Source organism: Condylura cristata, unplaced genomic scaffold, assembly GCF_000260355.1.
Source record: "Condylura cristata isolate star-nosed mole 26May11 unplaced genomic scaffold, ConCri1.0 scaffold00019, whole genome shotgun sequence".
Lineage (NCBI taxonomy): Eukaryota > Metazoa > Chordata > Mammalia > Eulipotyphla > Talpidae > Condylura > Condylura cristata.
This window is the reverse complement of record NW_004567120.1, coordinates 16899594-16923706: the sequence shown is the minus strand read 5'-3', so window position 1 is coordinate 16923706 and position 24113 is coordinate 16899594. Positions and strand designations below refer to the sequence as shown.

Below are 24113 nucleotides of genomic sequence, written 5' to 3'. Positions count from 1 at the left end.
CAAAATGTCCATTTTCAATCTAGGTTCCCTTTCTCCATTTAATGTCTTCTTTAAAAACTTAAATGTGGGTTCTTCCTGGTGGCACAACAGGTTAAAGCACAGCACTGTCAAGCTACCCGCAGCCACTGCAGCACATGCTCAATCCCTGGCCAGGGAGGTGATACACATGGTGCAGCAGACATTTTCCTGACCTGCCCACTGCTCCCCTCAGCAGTGTATTTTAGTCTATCTGCCTGTTCTCTTCCCCACTCTGTCGCTGGTGAATCCTCTCATCCCCGCACCTTTGGCCTGTACCCGTTCTTATATGCACAAATAAATAAATGAATAAATGAATAAATAAATACATAAATGTTTAAAAATTAAATGTACTTTATTAAACTTTATTAATTTTTTAAAGTTTAAAAAGCTGTTATAAACAACTGATATGCCTGGTTTCTTTCATTTGCAGCATTTAAATATTAGGACACTGATGGATAAGGTGTTTGATTTGTGCTCAATTAAAAATTATCTTCCTAGGCCCTCCCTGGTGGCACAGCAGGTTAAAGCACAGCACTAAGAAGCTAAAGCCACTTCCGCATGAGTTTGATTCCTGCCTGCCCCGGAGGTGACCCACGTGGCGTGGCAGACCTCTCCTGACCTGCACGCTGCTCCCCTCAGAAGTGTACTTCCTCGATCTGCCTGTCTTGCTCCCCACTCTGTATTTGGTGAATCCTCTCATCACCCTGCACCTCTGGCCTGTATCCCAGTTCTGTACATATAAATAAATAAATCTATAAATAAATAAATCTTTAAAAAAAATTATCTTCCTATATAGGCTTTTGTCCATGCTGTGTATAGACTTTGATTTTGGGAAAATTTCACAGCAATGCCCATATTTGATGAGAATGACACTAACTTCTTTATTCTCTAGAAATATAAGTTAATGAAATGGCAGGGTATTGATTCTAGGAAGGCCATATGTATCACTACTCTGTCTCATTACCACTGAGAGATCTTTTTCCCAATATAAATATTTTATATAATTTAGAGTTATATTTATATTATCAAAAGTTGCTAATACATTAACTATCTATTGAATTTGTGATCTACTTCTGTTAGTAAACTTACTTTGATGGATTTGTTAAAAATTGACTCACTCTTCTTGGAAGAAGACTGAAAACAAATTGGAATACAGTAAACACTAGATTCATTAGTATCAGGAGCACCTATTGATGGGTGACCTAAAAAATCTACATGTCAACTTGTCATCTCAGTATAAGATGACACTATGACTCTGAAAGATCTATAGGGATCACTTAAGGTTTGCAATTATATTTTCTGAATTTTCAAGGGGAATTATACTTCATTGTAATTTTTTTAAATGTGGATGGATTCACAATAATTTCAAAATAGTCAAGATTTAAATCAACAAATTGAAATTTTTCAAAATAAGTGAATAAAGTGAGTACCTGGAAAATTGTCAATTGAGAAAGAGTTGGGTTTTGCAGTGCTCTAAACACATAAATAGAGGAGGCTCTCATAGCTCCAATTGGAAACCAAATGCCCAGCAGTCTCTAAAATGTAAAGACTACTATCAGTTGCAGTATTTTACTCGTCTCACCTGGCTGTCCTGGGAGACCTGGGTCTCCTTTGCGCCCTCCTGCACCATCAAAGCCAGGGAGTCCATTACGTCCAGGATCTCCTGGAGGGCCAACTGGACCTAGAGGAAAAGCAATAGGACTTTAAATGTAGATAGAATAATTCTATATTTAAATGGATTTAGGAGACATTTAAGGTTTTTTTTAACTGCCACTGAATTAATCATCTGGTTTTATCTTTAATCCAGGTAAGTGTAGGAATAGTTCAAGTCTAGGACAAAAGAAGCAAACGAAGATTTGGCTTTACTTTGCTCAATTCATTTGCCCCATGGGAATGTACATGGTACTTGCGTTCTCTTTGCCATCAGAATAATATATTAGAGCAAGGCTCAAGTTTCATTATCTATTCCATCAGGTAAGGCTTTTACACTTTATTTACGGAACTAGTGGTATATGATAATAAGAGATAAAGACTGAAGTTAGTTTTTAGCATTCTTTTATAATCAAAGGGCCAACCATACTACTTTAAAATCATGAGGCCACATGGCAGGAAATTGGTCTACCAATTCAGCCTTCTATCTTTCTGATGAATAAAACAGAAAATATCAAATGTTAAATAGATATTAATTTCATTACAGAGTTTTAAATATTACTTAACTGTTCAATTTTAAATTGCCAGAGGAGATAGAAGAAATTAAACTGGATCTAAAATAAATTAGGACATGAGAAATGAAGATTTTAAACAAAATGAGAAATGGGCCCTGTGGTGACCTGGCATTCTACTAGTTACTGAGATTTCTATCATCAGAGATAAACTCTGATAAGTGAAAGAAGAATAAAGAAAATGTTCTCAAATAGAAAGACGTAAAAACAAATGGTCTATAAAGATACCTGGGAAACCTTGAGGCCCTGGTAGTCCTGGTAGACCTTTTAATCCAGGCTGACCGGGTATCCCTGGTGGACCAGGATCTCCTTTAATTATAATACTTGGTCCTGAAGGACCTGGTAATCCAGGGGGACCTAAGAAGTACAACAAACACATCTAAAGGTAGGGAACAGAAAGTTCAGAAGATATATATGACAAAGTGACCTAAAGTCAAAATAATAATTGATATGAAAGAAACAAGCTGTATCTATTAGAATCTTGCCATTTCCAACAAAAGATCAGTTTGGAAAAACTGTATCACAGAGAAAACTGAAAAAAAAAAAAAAATAGGATCAATGGAAAGAGTAGGCATCCTGTACCTATTTTTATGCCTCGAAGCATTATTTGGTGACTAGGAAGTCTAATCCATTACAAATTTGTGAACACTGGTGTCACACTGGGAAACAATTCTATTTTCTAACGAGTTCATTCTGATTCTAACATCATTTGCAGTACTTATTTGTTGTATTTGTCAAGAGAGTAGTAAAAGAATTTAACAGATGCCCTATTTCACAGTTTAAAGGAACCATCTGTCGCAGCAAAAACAACAATTTTCATATATGTATATATTTACTTATGATTTTATATATATATATAAATATATAAACATACACATATAACTTTTCCTTTTATATGTTTGACAGGTTATGAGACAGTTAGTGTGAAAGCCAATATATGTCTCAATGAAACATTTTTGTTGGTTCTGTACCTATCTTAAATAAAAAGGTCTGCTATCAGTATTACATTAATAGAAGAAAATGAGAGATTGACAAATAGAGGGATAGTCCTACTTATTTTTTTGTTGGGAACTGAAACTCTGACAGCTTGGCCAAAAGACAATGCAAACTTTCATATTTTTCGAAGTGTTGCAGTATGGGGTATAACTACCTCCAAGAATAAGTCTTACCTGGGGGGCCAGGAAATCCTGGGTCTCCCTTAGGGCCAGTTGAACCAGGCATTCCAATGGGACCTTTCATGCCTGCAAAGACAATATATACAATTGCATAGCAAAACAACACAGCCTTTTCTGAGTCAAATCATAATAGGGGTTAACTTATCCCAAAGGAGTTTAATGTAAACTCAAATATCACTTCAAATACCTGGGAATCCTGGAACACCAGGGAGACCAGGATCTCCTTTCATTCCATTGAGACCTGGACGACCAGGATTACCCTAGATAAATAAAATAATCAATGTCAGAAAAAATATTGAGGGAAGGGAAGAAAGGCATAAATGGTACTGTATATCAGTTTATGGTACTACCTCTAAAGTAAAACTTTCAGGATTCAAATTCCAATTGTGTATCTTATTAGCTTGTGTGACATTGAGTTGACTATTTAACCTCTTTACAGATTCATAGTTTTCTCCTCCCAATATGAGGACAGCACTAGTATTTTGTGTGGTTGTTGTGAAAATTAAATGAGATAATTCATATAAACAGACTGGCATGTAGTTAGTAACAATAGCTATAAACTTATCGTCATTAACAATGATTTTTTTAGTGTATCCTGAAGTGAAAAGTGTTTTTATAAAAGTACCATGTATGGAATTGACAGTCTGAAGATTTATCAAAAATATAGTAGGGTCTGTTAACTCATTGGATTTGAAAGCCAGGAAAACTATGAGAAGGGTTAAAAATAACTCTAGGGTGGAACCTAAAGAAAGTATATACAACAGCAAGATCATTAAGGAGAGAGGCTGCAGCATTAATCCAAGTGTGGGACAATGAAACACTCATGAGTAGGAATAAAAAAAGGTGCAATCTTGGGTTATCTTATTATGCCAAAATCTAAGAAAATGCTAAAAAGAGGGATCTCCAAAGACAGGACACTGCTTGAGTGGGTTCCGAAATATGAGACAATTTGAACATCAAAATAAGAATTAAAAATTAAAAAAAATACAATCTGGAAAAATAAGATTTTATGAGTTCACACTTAGAATATTTAATATATAGTAAATGGGAAAGGGAGGCTTTTACTTACAATGGAGCCAACTATTTATATGTGGAAGTAGTGCTGTCACTGGAAAATCATTTGCCACTATTTCAGTATTGATTGGTTGATTCCTTACATAAATATAAGAAATCATAAATGTAAGGAAAACTTCTCATGAGGAGCAGTGTATTTTGCATGATCTTAATGTGAACATTCTACAGTTCTACATATTGTTTACAAGGTAAAATAATAACTACACAGTGGAGAAATCAAATCACAACTTGATTGGGTGATCAAAATTAGAATCACCAGTGAGGAGAATGTGAACATCATGTGTCTCTACATGTGCTACTCTGTGATGAACACAGTATCACTACTGCAGTATTCCAGTTGGGGATGCATAACCTGAATATGCTTATGAAGACACACACACACACACAAAAGATGGAACATTTTATTTTTGTAAAATAGGAAAGGGCTATTCACTACATTTCTTCAAAAATGTCAAGATCGTGAAAAAAATAGCTTTAAAACTACTCATATTAGGGGTGACTAAAGAAATATGACAGTTATATACAATGCATGTTTTGGTCTGGATTTTATAGTGAAGGGGGAAAATGTTATAAAGGACATTCATAAGGCCCACTGACACGACTGGAATATGTAAAGTAGAAATAAAAGTATCCTATTGATATTCATTTTCCTGAAGTTGGTAACTGTACTATGGTTATATAAAAGAATATCTTCAATCTTAGGGATTCGTATGCATTTAAGTATTTAGTGGTAAAAAGGTATGATAGATGCAATTTAGTACCAGTATTTCTGAAAAATTGCATATATAATTACACATACAACATGCATATAGAGAGCAAATGGGACAAAACTTGAACAATTCATCATCTAAGTAAATGACACCTGGGAGGTTTTTCACTATTTTGCAATTTTTCTGTTTAATAATATCTCCAAAATAAAATAAGAAACATGCAAATGTGAGAAACTGCACAAAAGAAAATGAATAAAACTTCACAACACTAGACTTATAGAATGTTGGTATTGCTCAGTAGTCTTGATTCAGGTGGAGTAACATGGAAATACATGGAAAATGAATGAGGTCAGGAGTGGATAGAGAATGAACAAAGAGAGGACTAAAATTCTAGGTGTCTAGAAGAATAGCAATGACAAAAGGAGAAAGGTTAGTTATTGGAAAGCTTTAAGAGCTACTTCTTTAGATGCTTTTTCCTACTATAAGGTGCTGTCACAGTTAAAAGACTAAGCATAGATAGTACTGGCTGCCAAATTTAACAATTTTCCTGAATGAATGGAGGATGCTTTGAAGATCCAGACCCATAAAAAGGTATGTGACTTTCTAGGTCACTCAAATCAAGATGGAAAGTACATGGTAGACAGGAAGCTATGTCGTTACTCTCTTTTACAGATTGAGACAGAAACCCAAAGAACCTATCTCTTTCCTTAGACACAAAGCAAAAGTGTGCAGTGGAACTGGAATTTGACACTAAAACATCCCAATGACCATAATTACTTCCCTATGAGTGGAACTATTCACATACAATACTCTGCTATATATGCTTTCACTGTAATGAAGTTTTCTCAGATTTAGATACCATAAACACCAAAGACTCCAGGTAAAGTATTTTTTTTTTTTTCAGGTAAAGTATTTTATGAGGAAAACCTTAACATATCTGTAGCAAAGTTCCTTAGTTTGAAGAGGATAGGTAACTTGCTGTCTTTGTAGTTTTAGTGAGGCAAGCATAGAGCTTTCAATAGTGAATGCTAGTTAAAATAACCCAGTTTAGAATCCTCATTTTGAATGAAAATACCCACACCACTTCCTCATCAAATATCTACTCCCATTTCCTACCGGGAGTCCTGGTGGTCCTTGATCTCCTTTCAAACCAGGCAAACCAGGTTCCCCAGGTTGGCCTGGATTTCCTCTCTCTCCTTTAATACCTCCATTTCCTGGGAGACCCGGGGGACCTTCTGGACCTGGTAGACCTTAATAATGCACAACAAATGACCACATTTCAGTAAAGCGTTAGAGTAGCACAAAGTTCAGGCTGTTAAATAGCAGTTACCTAAATCCTATTGTTTGCAGAATAAAACCAGGACTACATTAAAATATATAGACTAATACTGATCATCTGATATGAATTGGATTCCAGTCTATCTGCTATGAAGACAGGTTTGCAGAACCTTTTAGTTTGCTAGTTTGCCCTTTATTACCACACATTAAATCCAATAAAGTCATATCTAAAGAAAGGCCTCAATATTTTAATAAAGATTGCTTCTGTAATCCCTGTTTAAGTGAAATAAAACAGATATTATAGGACATTTTTCTCAAATTGGAGCATACCTCAGAAACCCCAGGAAGTCTTGTTAAAAACAGATTCCTGGGCCCACACCCAGAGTTTTGAATTCTGCAGATTAGGGAGAGGCCCAAGAATTTGCATTTTAACAAAAGTCATGTAGCTAAAGCTACAAGTTCTGTACTATAAGAATCACTGCTAACTGCCAGCAGGTAATAAAATACTCAAGTCATTGTTTCATTGTGACTAAAATAAAAATTCCTACATATACACAATGGAATATTACTCTGCAATCAAAAAAGATAAACTCATGCCATTTACAGCAACATGGATGGAGCTGGAAGGGATCATAAGTCAGGAAGAAAAAGAAAAATACCAGATGGTTTCACTCATATTAGGAGTGTGAGGGATCAGGAAAAAAAACAATTTAATAAAGTAAATATGAAAATCAACAAACAACTATAAGCCAGAGACATCCTACAGGGGTAGAGAGAGGAATAAGATTAAAACTGGGGTAGGAAAAGCACACAGGACTATGGTGATGGCACATGGGTGAAGTGGTGTGGGAAGTCCACAGGGATTTTACAACTGAGATGAAAAAATGTGCAAAATGAAGAATGATATGTGTGTGTATATATGTAAGCATATACATATATATACATATATACATATATGTATATATGTACATATATATGTATATGCATACATATATACACACACATATCTATAAAGTATCATTGCTAACTGCTAACGGGTAATGGAAGATTCAAGGCATTGTTTCATTGTGATTAAAATCAAACTGTACTTATATTCAGTTTTTTTTACTATTAAGAGAGTTTTTTAAGAAAATTAAGTACTAAATTCATTTAATGACATATTTAGTAATGGGAATATTTTTTTTTTAAGATTTATTTATTTGTACATACAGAACTGGGGTACAGGCCAGAGGCTCAGGGGCGGTGAGAGGCTTCACCAGAGACAGAACAGGCAGATCGACGAAGTACACTGCTGAGGGGAGCAGCGGGCGGGTCAGGAGAGGTCTGCCACGCCATGTGGTCTCCTCCGGGGCAGGCGGGATTTGAACTCATGCGGAAGTGGCTTTAGCTTCTCAGTGCAGTGCTTTAACCCGCTGCGCCACCAGGGAGGGCCAGTAATGGGAATATTTTAAAGTACAGAAAGTTATTAATTCAATACAGTATGTTTGAATTTATTTTTAAATTGTTTTCATATTCTCCTTGCATTTAAAATAATTTTGAATAAAAAGAATTCTGCATGTATCTTGTGAATAAATAAGATGATTTCAAATGGGATTTTGCTAAGCTCCTTCCCTTATATTAAACTTTAAGCTTTCTTTATTAAATAAAGATACCAGGTCCATTAAGCAACCCAGGACATGTGATCATTTGCCACATCTTTTGTAACTAGGTGGGAAATAGCTGCTATTGACTCGTAGTGCTAAGCAGGGGCTGAGCCTGAGACTAAACAGGTCTGCTTAAGAAAATAATTATGAAGCCCTCATAATGCACAGCCAATAGTTATACTTAAATTTAGCAATGTTAATTTTCATTAATTTGAGCAAAAAGGAAGATGACATTGAAATTATCTTTGAAGGAAGTATCATAAGCATATGGATGCAGAAAACTGAGTTTATATTTACATATAGGCAAAAGGTCTCTTAAGCTGACAAAATTTGGATTTTTAGTTCCCTTTCCAATACTCCCAAGATTCAGAATCAGTGGTTTACATGCTGATAAGGCAGCATGACATAGTGATTAAGAACACTAAACTCAGGAGCTGGGTTAAAATTCCAGTTCCATCAATCACTAGCTGTTTGAATTTGAAGTTTATTAAGCGTACTGGCCTCAATTTTGACTTTAAAATGAAAGTAAATATGGTGTCTACTTTATCAGGTTGCTCCTGATAAGTAAGATAATAAGTTTAAATTACTTAACCTAGTATCTGACAGAAGGAATCACATAAGAGTTTTAAAAAAATATTATAATCATTATCATATTCATTTTAAGTAAAACTTAGAGGCACGAAATATTATTGGAATATGACCCATTTTTAATCTTTCAGCTATTTCTATGTGACTTCATATAGATACATAGACTATCTGGCACATGAGGAAAGGAAACAGGTCAACAACAGTACTACAATCATTTTGTCTCTAAACAATTTATATCATACAGTCACCTGAGCCTAGTAACCAAACAGATAGACCCAAAAATTTCCTTCACAATCATAAAGGTCTGGGGTTCTTTCATTTAAATAAACAAGACAAACAGAAAAATCCTGCTGAGTTCAAATGCCACCATAAGTTTTCTAAGCAACATTGTTGGTTTCATCCATGAATATGTAATTTGGGCTAGAAATCAAGAAACAGATCAGTCTATAAAGGAAAAAAGCAAACCAAATCAACCTAGCAACAAGGTAAGATCAAGATATGAAAAAACTAATTTTTATGATCCTCTTTCCCAGGCTGAAAAATAGAACATGGAATCATTAAAAAACAAAACAAAACAACTAGGTATGCACAGGCATTGTTCTTTTTGCAATTAAATGGAAATATTGGGAAATCTACATGTTACTAATTCAGCCCTCCTGTTATAGAGTCCCATACCTTTAATGATTCACTGATGGCATAAAGAAACATACAAGTTTTATTTTATAGTAAATAGATACCTTATTTCTATTACCGAAAATAAGCATAAAAACACAGATCAGAGCAATTGCAGAAAACACAAATTCAAGAACATAAAATCATATGCAAAAATTATAAATGTGTCAAATGCATACTTACAATATCTTAGTGACATTCTAAAGACAAAAATAAGAGTATTTCTATTTAAAATTCAGCATGTCTTCATGTATGGATTATCTATTACCAATAATTGAAACCACAAAGACCTAATGCCATTTCAAACTTAATTATAAACAAGTCACATCACCTTCACCAACATGTTAAATACCAGAAGGCACGTAGTATTTGAGGATAATAGTACTCTTCAGTGACTACTGAATTAGAGTAAGACTGTGTATTTCTTTTATTACACATACAAAGCACTAAAAAAAAAAAAAAGGAACTGACCAATGTAGAGTCTAACCTTGAAAACCTGGGAAGATCAGAGTTCACCAAAGCCCAAAGATCGTTGTTAGCAGCACCAGACATCACACAGTACAAAATAAGATTATGAGTTAGAAGTAGTTCACATTATAGCACAAACTAAACAATAACCCTCGTTGTCAACAATTCTTATTCCTATAGTATAATCAGTATGTAAAGAGAACCATAAGGAGTATAGAGAGCCAAACTGTTTTTAAAAAAAGAGTTTGTACTGGAAAATAAGTTGCTAGTTTTCATTCATCTAAAAACAAACAAAAAAAAATGAAAACTCTACTGAAAACATCAAGTTAATACTGCTATAATAATGTCTTTATAAAAATTAGCATCTCAAAACATTATATTTGGCAAGTTAGTACCAAGATAATACCATTTCACTGATAGGTTTCCATTCATTTCACAAAGAGATAGCTTTGTATATATATCTAAATTTATGTTGTCCATTGCCATTCTTCCATAAAACCATAAAGAGCAAAATTTTTGATATGTTCAGATTGCCTGAGGAGGTATGGTTAACTTTATAGGCCTTGTTAGATTAAAAAATTGTTGACTAAATATAAAAACTAAAATATGTGTATGCAGTGGTCATTATCAATTGTACTTTTGTTTATTTTCTTTGCAAAATCATTCCATGAAGCCACATTTTAACATTTTTCCATAACTCAAGAGGCTTTCTTCTGTGCATTATAACTTGTAAATATATTACTCAGAGAGAAAAGGCCAACACATATTTGTTCACCATTAAACTTGACAAAGCTACATTTTTCAATGATATAAAGACTCAGTGAAGGGGGTGCTTAAAAATATCATGGCATGCATTATCCCACCCTAAAACACAGAAAATGTAATATTTACTTCATTATTATTCAATGCATATATTAAAAGAAAAATCATTAAATAAGAAAATAATATGTATAAATAGGTCATTAACCTCTTGTTTAATGTTAATTTATTATAAATACAACTTCCTCTTCTTATAAGTCTTGCTATGATTTATAAGTACAGGTTGGCAGAAAAAGTAAGTTACCCTGAACCTAGGAATTAGAAGACCTAGAATCTATTCTGGCTCTACTACTTAACTCTATGAGATTTGGGGCAATTCAATCCTTCTGTTGTCTGCATTAACTTCCCTACAGAGGTATTTTTAAGATCAAATTCAATTATTAAAATATCAACCTGCTATCTGCAATGTGCAGGGGGTTACAAAGAACACAAAGATTAGTTAGACCCAGACTTTGCCCTTAAAGAATTTATAGTAGAAGTACATTATACAATACAAATGATGGCATGTCATATTAATATAAAACAGTAGCATTAGTTCTAATAATAAAACCTTTAAAACACCTGATAATTTAAAATTCAGAGGGTTAAAAATTGTCTTCTATTTGTTCACATGATTTCTACACCACATAGAAAAAAGTGACAAAAAATAGCATTTCAAGCAGAGTCCAGCCACACGGGTAAATAAATTAGAATTTCTACCTTATTCACATTTTGAGTAAAGAGGTTTTTCTATATGTGTATGATATACAAGAACTCCTATAAAAATGTCATTGGATATATGATAATTCAGTTTGAGTAAAGTATTATGGAAAATTTGACATTATATCATAGCAAAACTTCTAAGACTTTAATTTTTAAAAGGCAATGTTTTAATGAGTAATATGCCAAATCAATTTTCTACATGAGACTCTCAATCTATATTTCTTAAATAACCTATCAATGATTAACTGTAAAACTAAATTTAAAAATAACTAGTCCTGTACATAAGTGGAAATAACTAAAGATAAGCTGATGAATTAATTAGTATATATTTTTAAAGATTTATTTAGTTATGTATACAAGACCTGGAGTACAGATCAGAGGTATAGGGAGTGAGACGATTCACCACAGACAGAGTGGGGGAACAGAACAGGCAGATCTACTGAAATACACTGGGGTAAGGGGAGCAGCAAACAGGACAGGAGAGGTCTGCCATGCCATGTGGGTAACCTCCCTGGCATGGGATGGAATTTGTGCTGTAGTGGCTGTGGGTAGCTTCATAGTGCTACACTTTAACCCCTTGAGCCTTCAAGGAGGCCCATGATCAGTATGTTTTAAATCCAGCTTCTATTTAAGATTTCAGTCTTCAACTTTTAGAAAGAAGAGAACACTGAAGAGATCAAGTCCCAATAACTACTTAATATAGAGACCATATGGTAAATAAGAACCTGTTAAATCAGTCTTACAGTGATGTGGGTACTTCCCTTTTCCTTTTTTGAATATATTCTATTATGACAGAAAAAAAGGTGTCTAGCTGACACTGAAGTCTGGAAGTGACTAAGGCCACTGACTTCTTTGCAAGTCATACAGGAGAGGACTCAAAATTATTTCAAAGTACACCCAAGTGTTCTTGTTATCATGGTTATTGTTAAGTAGCACTCAAATATCTTTATCTTTTCAGCAACATTTATTTTAGTAAAAGCAACAGTTACTAAGAGTTGATGTAACTTTTCAGGTAACAGAAAACAAGAAAAGCAAAGGCAGGACCCAGTTTGCTGTGACTAATAGCAGCTTTGTAATGAGAATAAGAAGCCATAAGCATGAAGTCAGACAACTATTTCTGTGGAAGGATGATATGTATTATAGTATAACAGACACTTAACTAAGCCCTAGATCAGAATTCCATCTACGAAGTCCACTAACAGTGTGTTCTTGAGCAAGATTTTTCACCTCTTTGAGTCAAGGCTTTTTCATGTGTAACAAAGACTTTCCTCTTGACTTTAAACAGGCTCTTTGAGTTATCTTCGCAGCTAGGCTTTGTCTTTGGACCCTGTCCTTAGTCGGGTTTTACCAAGTCCAGTTTTACCAAGAATCTTAGAAAGTCAGTTTAGGGAGAGACCCACTAGCCGTCATAACTGATCAAGTATGTCATTCCCTACCCATGATGTCTAAGTCCTTGGCCTGCCTTTAGAAAAATTCTAATAGGTCAGTTTAGAAGGAATTCACCTATCCTTCATATCTCCTCTTAGTAGTTTTCTATTCACTGACTCTCCCAATCCACTATTTTGCTAGTAGCTTACAAATCCCCATTTGTCTTTGCTATATTCAGAGTTGAACTAGGTCTCTCTCTCCCCTTTTATTGTAATAGTAGTGAATAAATCTGTCCAGCCAGCTTCAACAACTGCCTGGTGAATGATACCTGTAAAAGTTTGGTCATTTCTAGATATTATATTTTATGGTTTTGGAAACTAATGGGTTTCTTGTGTGAGTAAGAAACTAGGGAATAAACTCAGATAAAGATAGAAGGCTTCATGAAAAGAATCTGGAAATGTTATTAATTTTAAATTCATAGGGAAAAAGTCCTGCTACTTCCAGTATCCAGAACTGAGGCATACACTTCTCCCTATTTAGTTTCTCCTTAGAAATTTAAAAAGAGGGGCCCTCCCTGGTGGCACAAAGTGCAGCACTGAGAAGCTATCCACAGCTACATGCAGCATGAGTTCAATTCCCTGCTGGGAGGTGACCCACATGGCTCAGCAGACCTCTCCTGTCTCACCCGCTGCTCCCCTGAGCAGTGTATTTCAGCAGATATGCCGGTTCTGCTCCCCATTTGGTGTCTGGTGAATCCTTTCATCACGCCCCGCACCTCTGGCTGTACTCCAGTTATTATGTGCATAAATAAATATTTAAAAAATTTAAAAGGGTTATGTGTACTGAATTATAATAAACAATTCAGATATCTGTAGTTCTCTTTATTAACTTCATAGGTGAACATCTTTCACTAAGAATCAGCAATTTTCACTTGGGTAACTGTAACTATTCTTTTGTTAGTCCTATGTATATACATTTGATGAAATAAGGTAAAGAAGTTTCTAATTTGAGTTGGTGGCATTTTTTGAACTTTGTGCTATTCTTCCCTTTTCCTAGTAGTAGAATTTAGAACTCTTTGTGAAAACCCAAATAAACAAAGATGGGATAGTGTCAAAAATTACGTTCAATAGCAAAAATTGCTATTTTCAGATTTAATAATGCATATTATTGTTTTCAAAAGGATAACTGTTTGAAGGGTAGTTCAGTTTTATTTTACATAAAAGTCAAAAATAAGAAATATATTCTATTCCAAAGGCAAAATAAAATATTACAGAATATACTTTTGGGTACTATATATTTGTTCAGCTAAAATGATAACAATATATGAATTTTGAAGTGGTAAATGAACTTTACTAATTAGGTAATTTTGGTTATTCCAATAGTCAGAAATACTAGATTCTACAAATTCCTGACAACTTTCACACAGAGGCCATGTAAGAAATAAATTGGCATATATGCTCTTAAAATATATAAAAATACTTGAAAACATATGTACAAGCATGTATATATGCATATGTATATATACAATACATACATATGTATGTATATGTAAGTATATGCAAACACAAACATAAATATATATCAATATATAAGAAAGGCCTCAAACTTCATGCAATTACTACTTTGGCGTTAAGGAGCTAACTTGCAGGACCTGGAAAGGGATCAAAGTTCACCAAGGTCCAATGTCATCATTTACAAAAAGGAAAAATTGTTAGAAATATCAAGAAATTAAAGTATTACACTAAATACTTTCAAGTTAAACTTTAAATAAAAGAATACTCTTAAATTCGGTCATGCATCTGATAAAAACCAAATTATCATCACTCTGTATCAATGCTAAAATAAATACAGCACATATTTTGAAAGTCCAAAATCATTTTAATAATAAGCAATACTATTAATCAGATATTAGGACAATCAGTTCTAAGATCAATTGGGTTTCAAAATCCATTTTAATTCATAATTTACAAACAAATCAAGAAGTCACAAGCACTTATCAGGGATGTATTTTTCTTCCAACTACATTTATTATTTCTTTAAAACATTAATTTGTAAAGAATTTTGTGACTGATAGCTTCATGTTGATATATTTGAAAGTAACATTCAACACCAAGCTCCACTATTAGTAAAAACTAATAACTGCAGTACTGATCAAAATATAAAAAGGATAACAGTTTGGTTTATTTGGATTATTGCATGCATAACCAAGCAAGATATGTGTGTTAATTCCTTGCATTACATGCAAGAGAGTTAATATAGCTGAGGAGATCACTGGTTTTACTTAATAGTAAACCAAGGTAAACTTTTAATGATTTCTATAATCAAATCAGGTCTTGAAAAGGATCTTCCTGAATATAGTGCATGATTTCACTCGATGCATATTTTAACACATATATTATTAAAATTACCTCTAATAACTTTAGAGATTATTGCTATTTAAATGGAAATTTTAATTTTTTAATACATTTAAAAATGAATAAAAAAATTTCAAAAGGTAAAAGAATAACTGCTTTGGTTCTTTAATCTTAGCTTTCTCTTTTTAACCCCTGAAATAGATACACTGATGCAAACCAACTTTATCTTAATAAACATAAACTAGGGGAAAAAATCAATGAGGGTCAAGTTTTCAATTAGTAGAAATACAAAAATTGAGAATCAAGCCTAAAAAACCTGTTAATCATTACCTATCACCAGTGATGTAGCCTCAGTGACATTAATCCAGGATGAAAATGAACATTTCCAAACTTAGTAAAGTGAAGTAACACAGAATGGACAAAGAAATGAAAAGTGAGCACTGAATACAATAATGAGACTTTTAGAGTAGTTAACACAAGACATGAGATATAGACATGAAACTAGTATGAGAGATAACTATTCAATTTAATCATGCTGTGATGATGATGATAAATTTGATTGTCTAGTTCCTAGAAGAGACAAAATTGTTTTATTGTGGTTGGTGATATTTGCTGATCATATGACAGAACCATAGCAAAACTTTTGGTATGGACCACAAACATCTATTGGGTGATCGCTAAAATGATTTGTATGATGACATGCTGAGAAGCTCACATTTAAAAATGCAAGTGGTATTTTGCTGTCAGGTTATCAGTATAGCTTCACCTTTAGTGAAAACTCTAATAAATCCACTATTTCCTCTTTTGGCTTGTTTGGTTCAACTTTAAATAAGAGAAGGGTAACTAAAGAGAATTATTAGATGTCATGCAAATGATGGAGCTGGGTATTAACCAAGCTATTTACTTTAAGAAGTTCTTATATTACAGAGTCTAAAGATCTAATGACTGAATAACCTGTCAGCAAAATGATAGATATTCTTCTTTTACTCATGGACATACCTGGTCTTCCAGGAGGACCTGGGGGTCCTGGGGGCCCTTTAGGACCTTCCAGAGCTGGACCAGGAGAACCAGGAGGGCCTGGGGGACCCTGCACACCAGGGAAACCATGAAAACCTTGTTCACCCTTTGGACCTGGAAGGCCAGGATTTCCGGGAGTTCCAGGAAATCCGCTATCACCCTTTTGACCTGTGAAAGCAAAGTGACATTAGAGAACATTGTTTAAATGATACTGTAAGTTACATATAAGGCCAAAGTTATTCACACTTAACTACAATGAGTAATGGAATTTACTAGGGTCATTTCTATTTGATTAAATCTTCAACCTACCCCTAATCATTATTCTTATTAAGTGGTATCAAAATTGTCCATTATTGTATATATAGAAACTTAGAAGCAATAATAGCTTGCATCCTGAAAGATACCTTTTGCATTATGATATAGAGCAATGATAACATGACAAACAATCAGAAAAAAATGGAGTATAATGCATCTGCAAAAATAGGTTAAAGATGGTCAGAGGAAATTCTTAAATATTTTGAGACTAATAGAAGATATAGATATTCAATGGCTATTTTTGTGTCTCCAACCACCAGTCTATCCAAGATTTAGAACATAATTTAGACAAATTTTTCTCAACAATTTTCTATAGCATCGTCATTCTTAGCAAGTATATAACAGAGGCACTTTAATGAGCAATTTTCATGCGGGGAATCATGGAAAGATAATGGAATTTCTTTGACATATGTGTAGTTTAAAGTCTCCATGAAATAACTAATGGTCATTTTAGAATGTAACATATATATCTGCACAAACACTCAGTCATTCAATTAACTATTTAGTGTTTACAATGAGAATAAGGATAAGTGAGGGAAGACAGATGTATGTGCTGATCCAAAATGCAAGAGATACATTAAGATGGAGTCTTCAGAAGATATTTTATTATTGGTACATAATTCTACAGTTTTCTTTATTACCTTGATATTACTTCCAAGGAGAGGAAAATAGGATTGTTTTTTAGGTTGAAGAATTTTAACATTTTTGTGAACACTATCTCTTCTTACAATATAGTTTTCTTAACATTTTCAACAGTATTAATTAAGTTAATGAAGAGACATCTATATGTAAATTTCATTTAAATGCATTTTTATATAGTACAACTGCTCATAAAAATTGCTAAGTAGAAAATTCTTTAAGATGTACCTCTAGATTTGTGTTTTCTGGGATTGTAGCTACATATTACAATAGCAAATCTTAGAGATTAAAAATAGGATTCCGAAGAATATTCTCTTTATTTTTAATAACTGACTTAGCATGCTTTATTAAAGTTTACCAGAAAGTCCTGGGAGCCCAGGGGGTCCTGGAATTCCAAATCCCGGTTGACCTGTCAGAACATAAACCAAACACTCTCAAACAAAAAACTGAAATAAGAACAAATATTTTCAAGTCATTTGAGTTTTTATTAAGTGCTATAATGTGTATTATAAGAAAGATACAGGTTTATTTTCAACATGGAATTGTAAATTTAACATGAGCAAACTATATAAATATATTGTTTGTGATATGTATTAAGTATCTCTATTTCTCTCTCTACATGGACAGAGACATAGAACAGGGAGAGGAATATACAGTGAAAGAAGGCCATTCAGAGAAGTTGAAAAAAGCTGGGTAGCTTCTTGACATGAAAGGATACAGAGTTTTCCATAAGAGGGAGGCAACATGGTAGATAGAGTGAAGTGGGAGTAGAAGGTAAATTAGGAAAGAGATTGTATATATATATATATATATAGCTTAAAGGGTAAGAAGATATAATTTCAGTGTGGATAACAAAGGGAAAAGTTAAGTTAGACAGGGCAAAAATTAGAAGCAATGAAAAATGGCAGCACCTGGTTCACCCTTCTGTCCAGCTGGTCCAGGAATGCCATCTTGACCTGGTTTGCCTTTTTCACCTGGAGGCCCTGGTGACCCAGGACGACCTTCACCACCTAAATAACAGAATATAGCAGATTACAACCATGTTCCCGGTTCATGTTTTCTTCTATAATCTCATTCTTTCCATACTAGCTTTAAACAGTTTTATACAAAACATACCAAGTGCCTGTAAGACACTACCGTAAATCATAAAATCTGATAAGAGAGAAGCATAAAAAAATGAAAATAAAGAACAGCCTAATTATTCACTCAGTATCCAAATCCTTCTAGTTTCTCATTTTAATCTAGTTTTAGAATATCCAAGACAGTAGTGTGTTTGTGTGCGTAGTTTACTTTAGAATTCAGTAAACAAAATGATACACCTTGCCATTCTTTAAAATATTCAGACCTTCTTCTACTATCATAGAATGTTTGAAATAACTATCCTTGGGAAAAGTGAACACCCCAAAAAATAATCCTATAATAATAATTTTATGTGATCTTTCTGAGCTGTTCACTTTTTAAAATTCAAGTTTTAAGTCATTCACATGTCTATATAAATTTGTGGTTACATTTTTATTATTCTACATGAGTTGTTCACTTTGTACCTCAACAATCAGTGCTAAGTAAATGATTATCACATTTCCTTTGTGTTAAAAATGTTCATATCTCCAAGAAATAATTTGATTTTCCCAAATTGAATATGAGGCACAATTTTGCACAATAGTAAACCTCTATATGTCATGCTTACCTACAGGACCAGATTCTCCTGGAAGGCCAGGGTTCCCAGGAAGTCCAGGAATACCTTTTGGTCCAGGAAGGCCTGGTGTTCCTAGGTTAAAGAGCTCAATTTAATAATAAAAGAAGAACTGCATTGCTGTGAGAGCTACAACTCAAATTGACAGTTTATATATAGATATTACAGAAATTGTGAAGAACAGAAAAGAAAACAAAAGAGAAGTAGTACTGTGAGATACTTTCAACACTAATTTTAAGCTTTAAAGTTATTTATCCAGAGACTGGCATAATTATATATTCATAAAAACAAAACTGCCATCATAGTATAATGGTAGAACTGGCACAGATATGCTAAATTTTTATAATCCATTTATAAAATGTTGGGCATTTGGGTTGTTGCCAGATGCTTACTTATAGCATCTGGAAGGCAGCTATGCTCACCACTATACCACTGTTGCATCTACATTTGTAGAAACTGGGTCTTTTTACAGTTTTAAGTGATTTTTAATATTGTATGGACATATGCTTTCATCAATTTTCAGTAAGTAGCAACATAAGAGAACTGCTGAGTCAAAAAGTAGGCATATGTTGCATTTTATTAAAAAAAAATCTGCCAAACCATTTATATTCATAATGCTTAGGAATTCTAGTTGCTCCAGCTACTCATACAACATTGGGTAGTATCAGTTATTTTAATGATAGCTATTCTGGCAGGAATGTCATGCTACTTTATTATGGTATAAACTTGCATTTCTCTAATAACTAATGATAGCGATCACCTTTTTATGTGATTACTGGCCATCCATATATCTTCTTTTGTGAAAGTTTGTTCAATGTTTTCCTCATTTAAAAAAAGGGGATTGTGTATCTTGTTATTGAATTGTAGATGTTTTTGATATATACTGGATATCAGTCTTTAATCAGATATGTCTTGCAAATATTTTCTCCTGGTCTGAGGCTTACCTACTCATTCTTTTAATGATGTTTCTTTCTGGATAAACTAAAGAAGAATAGAAGGAACTCAAGTTGTTTAAAAAAAAAAAACGTGTAAAACAATTGGATATCTATCTGGGGAAAAAAAAATTTGACCCTTACCTCACACTTGAAAATACATTTATTCAAGACAGATCATAAATCTGAAGATAAAAGTTTAAGCACTACAAATTAAAGAGAAACTAGCTTTATTCTCTAAACTTCAGTAGGCAAATATTTCTTGAATGGACATAAAAAGCTCTAACCTTAAAGGAAATGACTGATAAATGAACAACTTCTGGTCATCATACATCAGCAGAGAGAGAGAGAGCATCTAACAGAGGGTGCATTGACACTATGAGACAGGAGAATATATTTGCAATACATGTATCTGAAAAAGTACTCATATCCAAAATATATAAAGATCTGCTCTGAATCAGTCAGAAAAATGGCAAACAAACTGATAAAATATGAGCAGGCATTATAAAAGATGGTATCTAAATGACCAATGAGTTTATTAAAAAAGGTAGTTAATATGTAATATTCATTTGGAAAATGTAAATTAACACCTCAATGAGGTATCTCTACCTACCCACGAGAGGAGATAAAAATAAAAACTAAATGCTGAGGTAAGAATATGGGCAATTAGACATTTCACACATTTCTAGTAGGACTATCATTTATAAACCAAAGTTGGAAAACAGGCATCATCTGCTAAAGTTTAATGTACACTTACCTTATGATTCAATATTTCTAGTAATAAGTTTTTTTCTAAGAGAAATGAGTACATATCTCCACCAAAACATATTTAAAAGAATGTCAATAGCATTTTTTTTCTTAGTAGACCTAAGCTGGGTACAACCCAAAGTCCATCGATGGTGGAGCTGGAAAGGTTTACACTAAGTGAAATAAGCCAGAAGGAGAAAGAATAAATACCAGAGGGTGTCACCTAGATGTAGAATATAGAAAAATAAAAAAAAAAGAAGGTTGAGAGAAAGACATACTTAAAAATCAACCCTGAAAAACTGACCAAAGATACTAGGTTTTCAGAGGAGGAAGGGAATGAGGAGGGATGAAAACAGGAGAATGGGGAGAGAACACAATAGGCTGTAGTGGAGGGCTATTTTTGGAGGGCTTCAGTGACTACACCTGAGGAGGAAAATCCTATACTATCAAAACACCAACAAGGACATAAAATAAGGGTGCCTTGGGGACTTCCCTATTGGCACAGCAAGTTAAAGCACAGCACTCAGAAGCTAAAGCCACTTCCACATGAGTTCGATTCCCGCCTGCCCCGGAAGTGACCACATGGCGTGGCAGACCTCTCCTGACCCGCCCGCTGCACCCCTCAGCAGTGTACTTCGTAGATCTGCCTGTTCTGCTCCCCACTCTGTCTCTGGTGAAGCCTCTCACCTCCCTTGAGCCTCTGGCCTGTACCCTAACTCTGTGTGCCCAAATAAATCTTTAAAAAAAAATAAGGGTGCCTCAATAATAAAAATTAAAAGTAACAAAAACCCATCAATAGTTACTTTTTACCAATGGAATATTACAAAACAATGATGGGAAAACAAATTACTCAATGAGTTAATTCAGAAGAAGAAAGATACTTATTGGACAGTGTCACTAATATGTGGAATATAGGGCTTCCCGGGTGGCACAAGGTGTGTAAGTCTCAGCACTATGAAGCTATCAGCAGCCGTGATAGCATGAGTTGGATCCCAGGCCAGAGAGCTAATCTACATGGCACAGTGGACTTCTCCTGTCTCACCCACTGCTCCCCTCAGCAGTGTATTTTAGTAGATCTATCTGTTCTTCCCACTCTTTTTCTGGTGAATCCTCTCACTCCCCCAAAAGACTGCCCCCCCTCTGGCTCCACAGCTCTGGCCTACACCCCAGCTCTTGTATGCACAAATAAATAAAACAAATATTTAATATGTAGAGTACAAAGTAACTAAACTAATAGTCCGAAAAAGACAAGCTGAAAACCTAATCCTTCATAGCTGACTAAAGAACTGAGACATCAGAGGTGGAGGGTGTTGGGGAGAAGAAAGAAAAGGGAGAGAGGGAGGCACAATGGTCTAGTGGTAGAGTATGGGTGAGTTGGTGATGGACACACTATGATGGTAAAACCTGATGGAGATACTCCAATGTCATCTTGGTTAAAAATGAATAAATTAATTAAAAAAAAAACTACCAACATGTGCCACTAGATAAATGAAACTCACAAACATAATAATGAAAGAAATCAGACAGAAGGATGTATATCCCATTTACATATCCTTCATTATTCCACTTATATAGAAATTTAAAATAAGCAAAGTTAATTGATGGTGATAGAAGTCAGAGTATGGTTACTTGGGGGAGGAGTTGGCACAATAAAGGGACACAGGTCAATAATGGAGTGGGGAAACTATTTCATATCTTGATCTCTATGGTGAGTACATGGATATATACACAGGTTAAAAACTTACCTATAGTACTATACACTTAACTGTATATGATACACTTTAAAAATAATCAAAAAAGGTAACTAAAGGCTCACTCCATTTATGCCATTGTACAATGCAAAAAAGAAACTACATACAGGTATAAAAAGAGCAGGTACTCTAATAATCTAACTTGGGCTACCTAGTTAACATAGTGCTAAGTTCCTTTGTTTGCATGACACAGTTTTGTCACTTGAATGAACTATATGATTACTTTACCAACAACCATTTGCTGTGTGCCAAAGTACAACTTTCTAAAAGAATCAGCAGCACACTAGGGCTTGACAGTGTACATTATCACCTACAAAAATAGTAGGGCCTCTTAATTGACTTGTGGCTGGCAGTCAAAGATTGAAAAATGTTCAACCAAACAGTCTCTGCTGACAGGATATTGTCCTGCTGAGCTGGTAACACTCACTCTCATTTTATATAGAAAGAAATTTGGACAAAAAAAAAGCTACTTCAAAATTATGCTGTTATTCAGTATTTTAAAGAAAAATAGAATAAAAGTCTGCCAAATAAGAGTCTCTAAGATATGAGTTAGAGTAAATAAGAAAGAAAAAGAAGAGTATGTGAGAAAAGAAATATTACCTGGGAATCCAGGAAGGCCTGGTTGTCCTTTTGCTCCAGGGGTCCCTGGTAATCCTGGTAGACCAGTTTCTCCCATAGAACCTTTAATGCCAGGGTTTCCTGGGTATCCAGGCAGACCAGGTTCACCCTAACAACATAATAAAAGGGTACAACTGACTTAGACAGTATAACAATAGCGTATTGTTTATAGAGCTTTTACTATACATGCTAAAGCACTATGCTAAGTGCTTTACATAAATTGCTTCATTTAATCATCACAACAGCTCTTGGGTTAGGCTTTATCATCCCCATTTATAAATGAGAAAACTAAATCTTGGAGAACTCAAGTTCCTAAGGTCCCTAACAGCTGGCAGAAATGGGATTAGAAGCAAGATATGTTAGCCTCCAGAGTTCATGCAATTCCCACAATACACAGATGCATGATTTTCATTAATCCTTGACAATCTTGTGAGAAAAATACTAGTTTAACCCCTACATTGATACAGTTAGTAAGTGCTGGGGTCTGAATCTGGATCTAGCAGTCTGCTTTCATTACTTAAGATAGTCATTCCTAAATTGGTGGTGGTAAGCCCATGGAGATTACAACTGAGATGAAAAAATGCACATAATAAAGAATGAAGAATGATGTTAAAAAAAAAAGATAGTTATTGTTAGTAGGCTATACAACAACTCATTACTGACAATAAGCATGTCAACCAATAGCTATAGTAGGTCCTCTTGCAATAAAGAAGCCTATCAGTTCTTCAATGGATATCTCAAATCCCTATTTACAGCCTCACTACCCTGAATGTACCTGATCTCATCAAATTTTGGAACCTAAGCAGGGTTGGGCCTAATTAGTACTTGATGAGAGATAACTCAAATTGCTATATTAAGATAGCTCCTTATTCTGCCATGTCTATAATGGTTTCATATGTACATGTCTCTTGACTCTTGTATTACACTGAAGTTCCTTTGAGTAAGAGATAATTCATAGATAACCATTTTTGATCAATGAATATTTTCATCATATTTTTTGTAATAAAGCTTTAGAATAATCCATATCTACTATCAACATTTAAAAACAAAACACATTTTATAACTAATGAGAACATCTACCATAATTCCAGAGCTACTACAGTGATTAATGTTCTGCTCATGAGGATTATAACCTCTCCAGCAAAGTGTTAGTGCTCAACATCACCTACAAAATATTATCTTCTTGACTGAGGGCTTATATGGTTGGCTAGGTGAATGATATTTACTTGTCACTCAAGGGTTTTTCATTATGGTATAGTTAGCTTTTTAACTTAACTCCTTTTCTCCTTACATGGCGTATTTTTTTTTTT

The 24113-nt window shown here is 34.1% G+C and overlaps 1 protein-coding gene across 2 annotated transcripts in view; it reads right to left on the bottom strand.

Annotated features, from left to right (window-relative positions):
- The window catches only part of COL4A5 (collagen, type IV, alpha 5), a 164169-nt gene that overhangs the window by 13390 nt on the left and 126666 nt on the right, over positions 1–24113 (bottom strand). Inside the window, exons 37-48 of one of the 2 annotated variants that reach the window (XM_004685697.2) lie at positions 22786–22912; positions 18750–18830; positions 17974–18072; positions 17421–17471; positions 16091–16276; positions 14380–14388; positions 9868–9876; positions 6316–6449; positions 3603–3675; positions 3410–3481; positions 2469–2597; positions 1601–1699 (exon numbers count right to left, since the gene is read on the bottom strand). In XM_004685697.2, coding sequence (XP_004685754.1) covers positions 1601–1699; positions 2469–2597; positions 3410–3481; positions 3603–3675; positions 6316–6449; positions 9868–9876; positions 14380–14388; positions 16091–16276; positions 17421–17471; positions 17974–18072; positions 18750–18830; positions 22786–22912 — 1069 coding nt within the window. The remainder of the gene's footprint in view (positions 1–1600; positions 1700–2468; positions 2598–3409; positions 3482–3602; positions 3676–6315; positions 6450–9867; positions 9877–14379; positions 14389–16090; positions 16277–17420; positions 17472–17973; positions 18073–18749; positions 18831–22785; positions 22913–24113) is intronic. The other variant, XM_004685696.2, reaches the window with a different exon arrangement.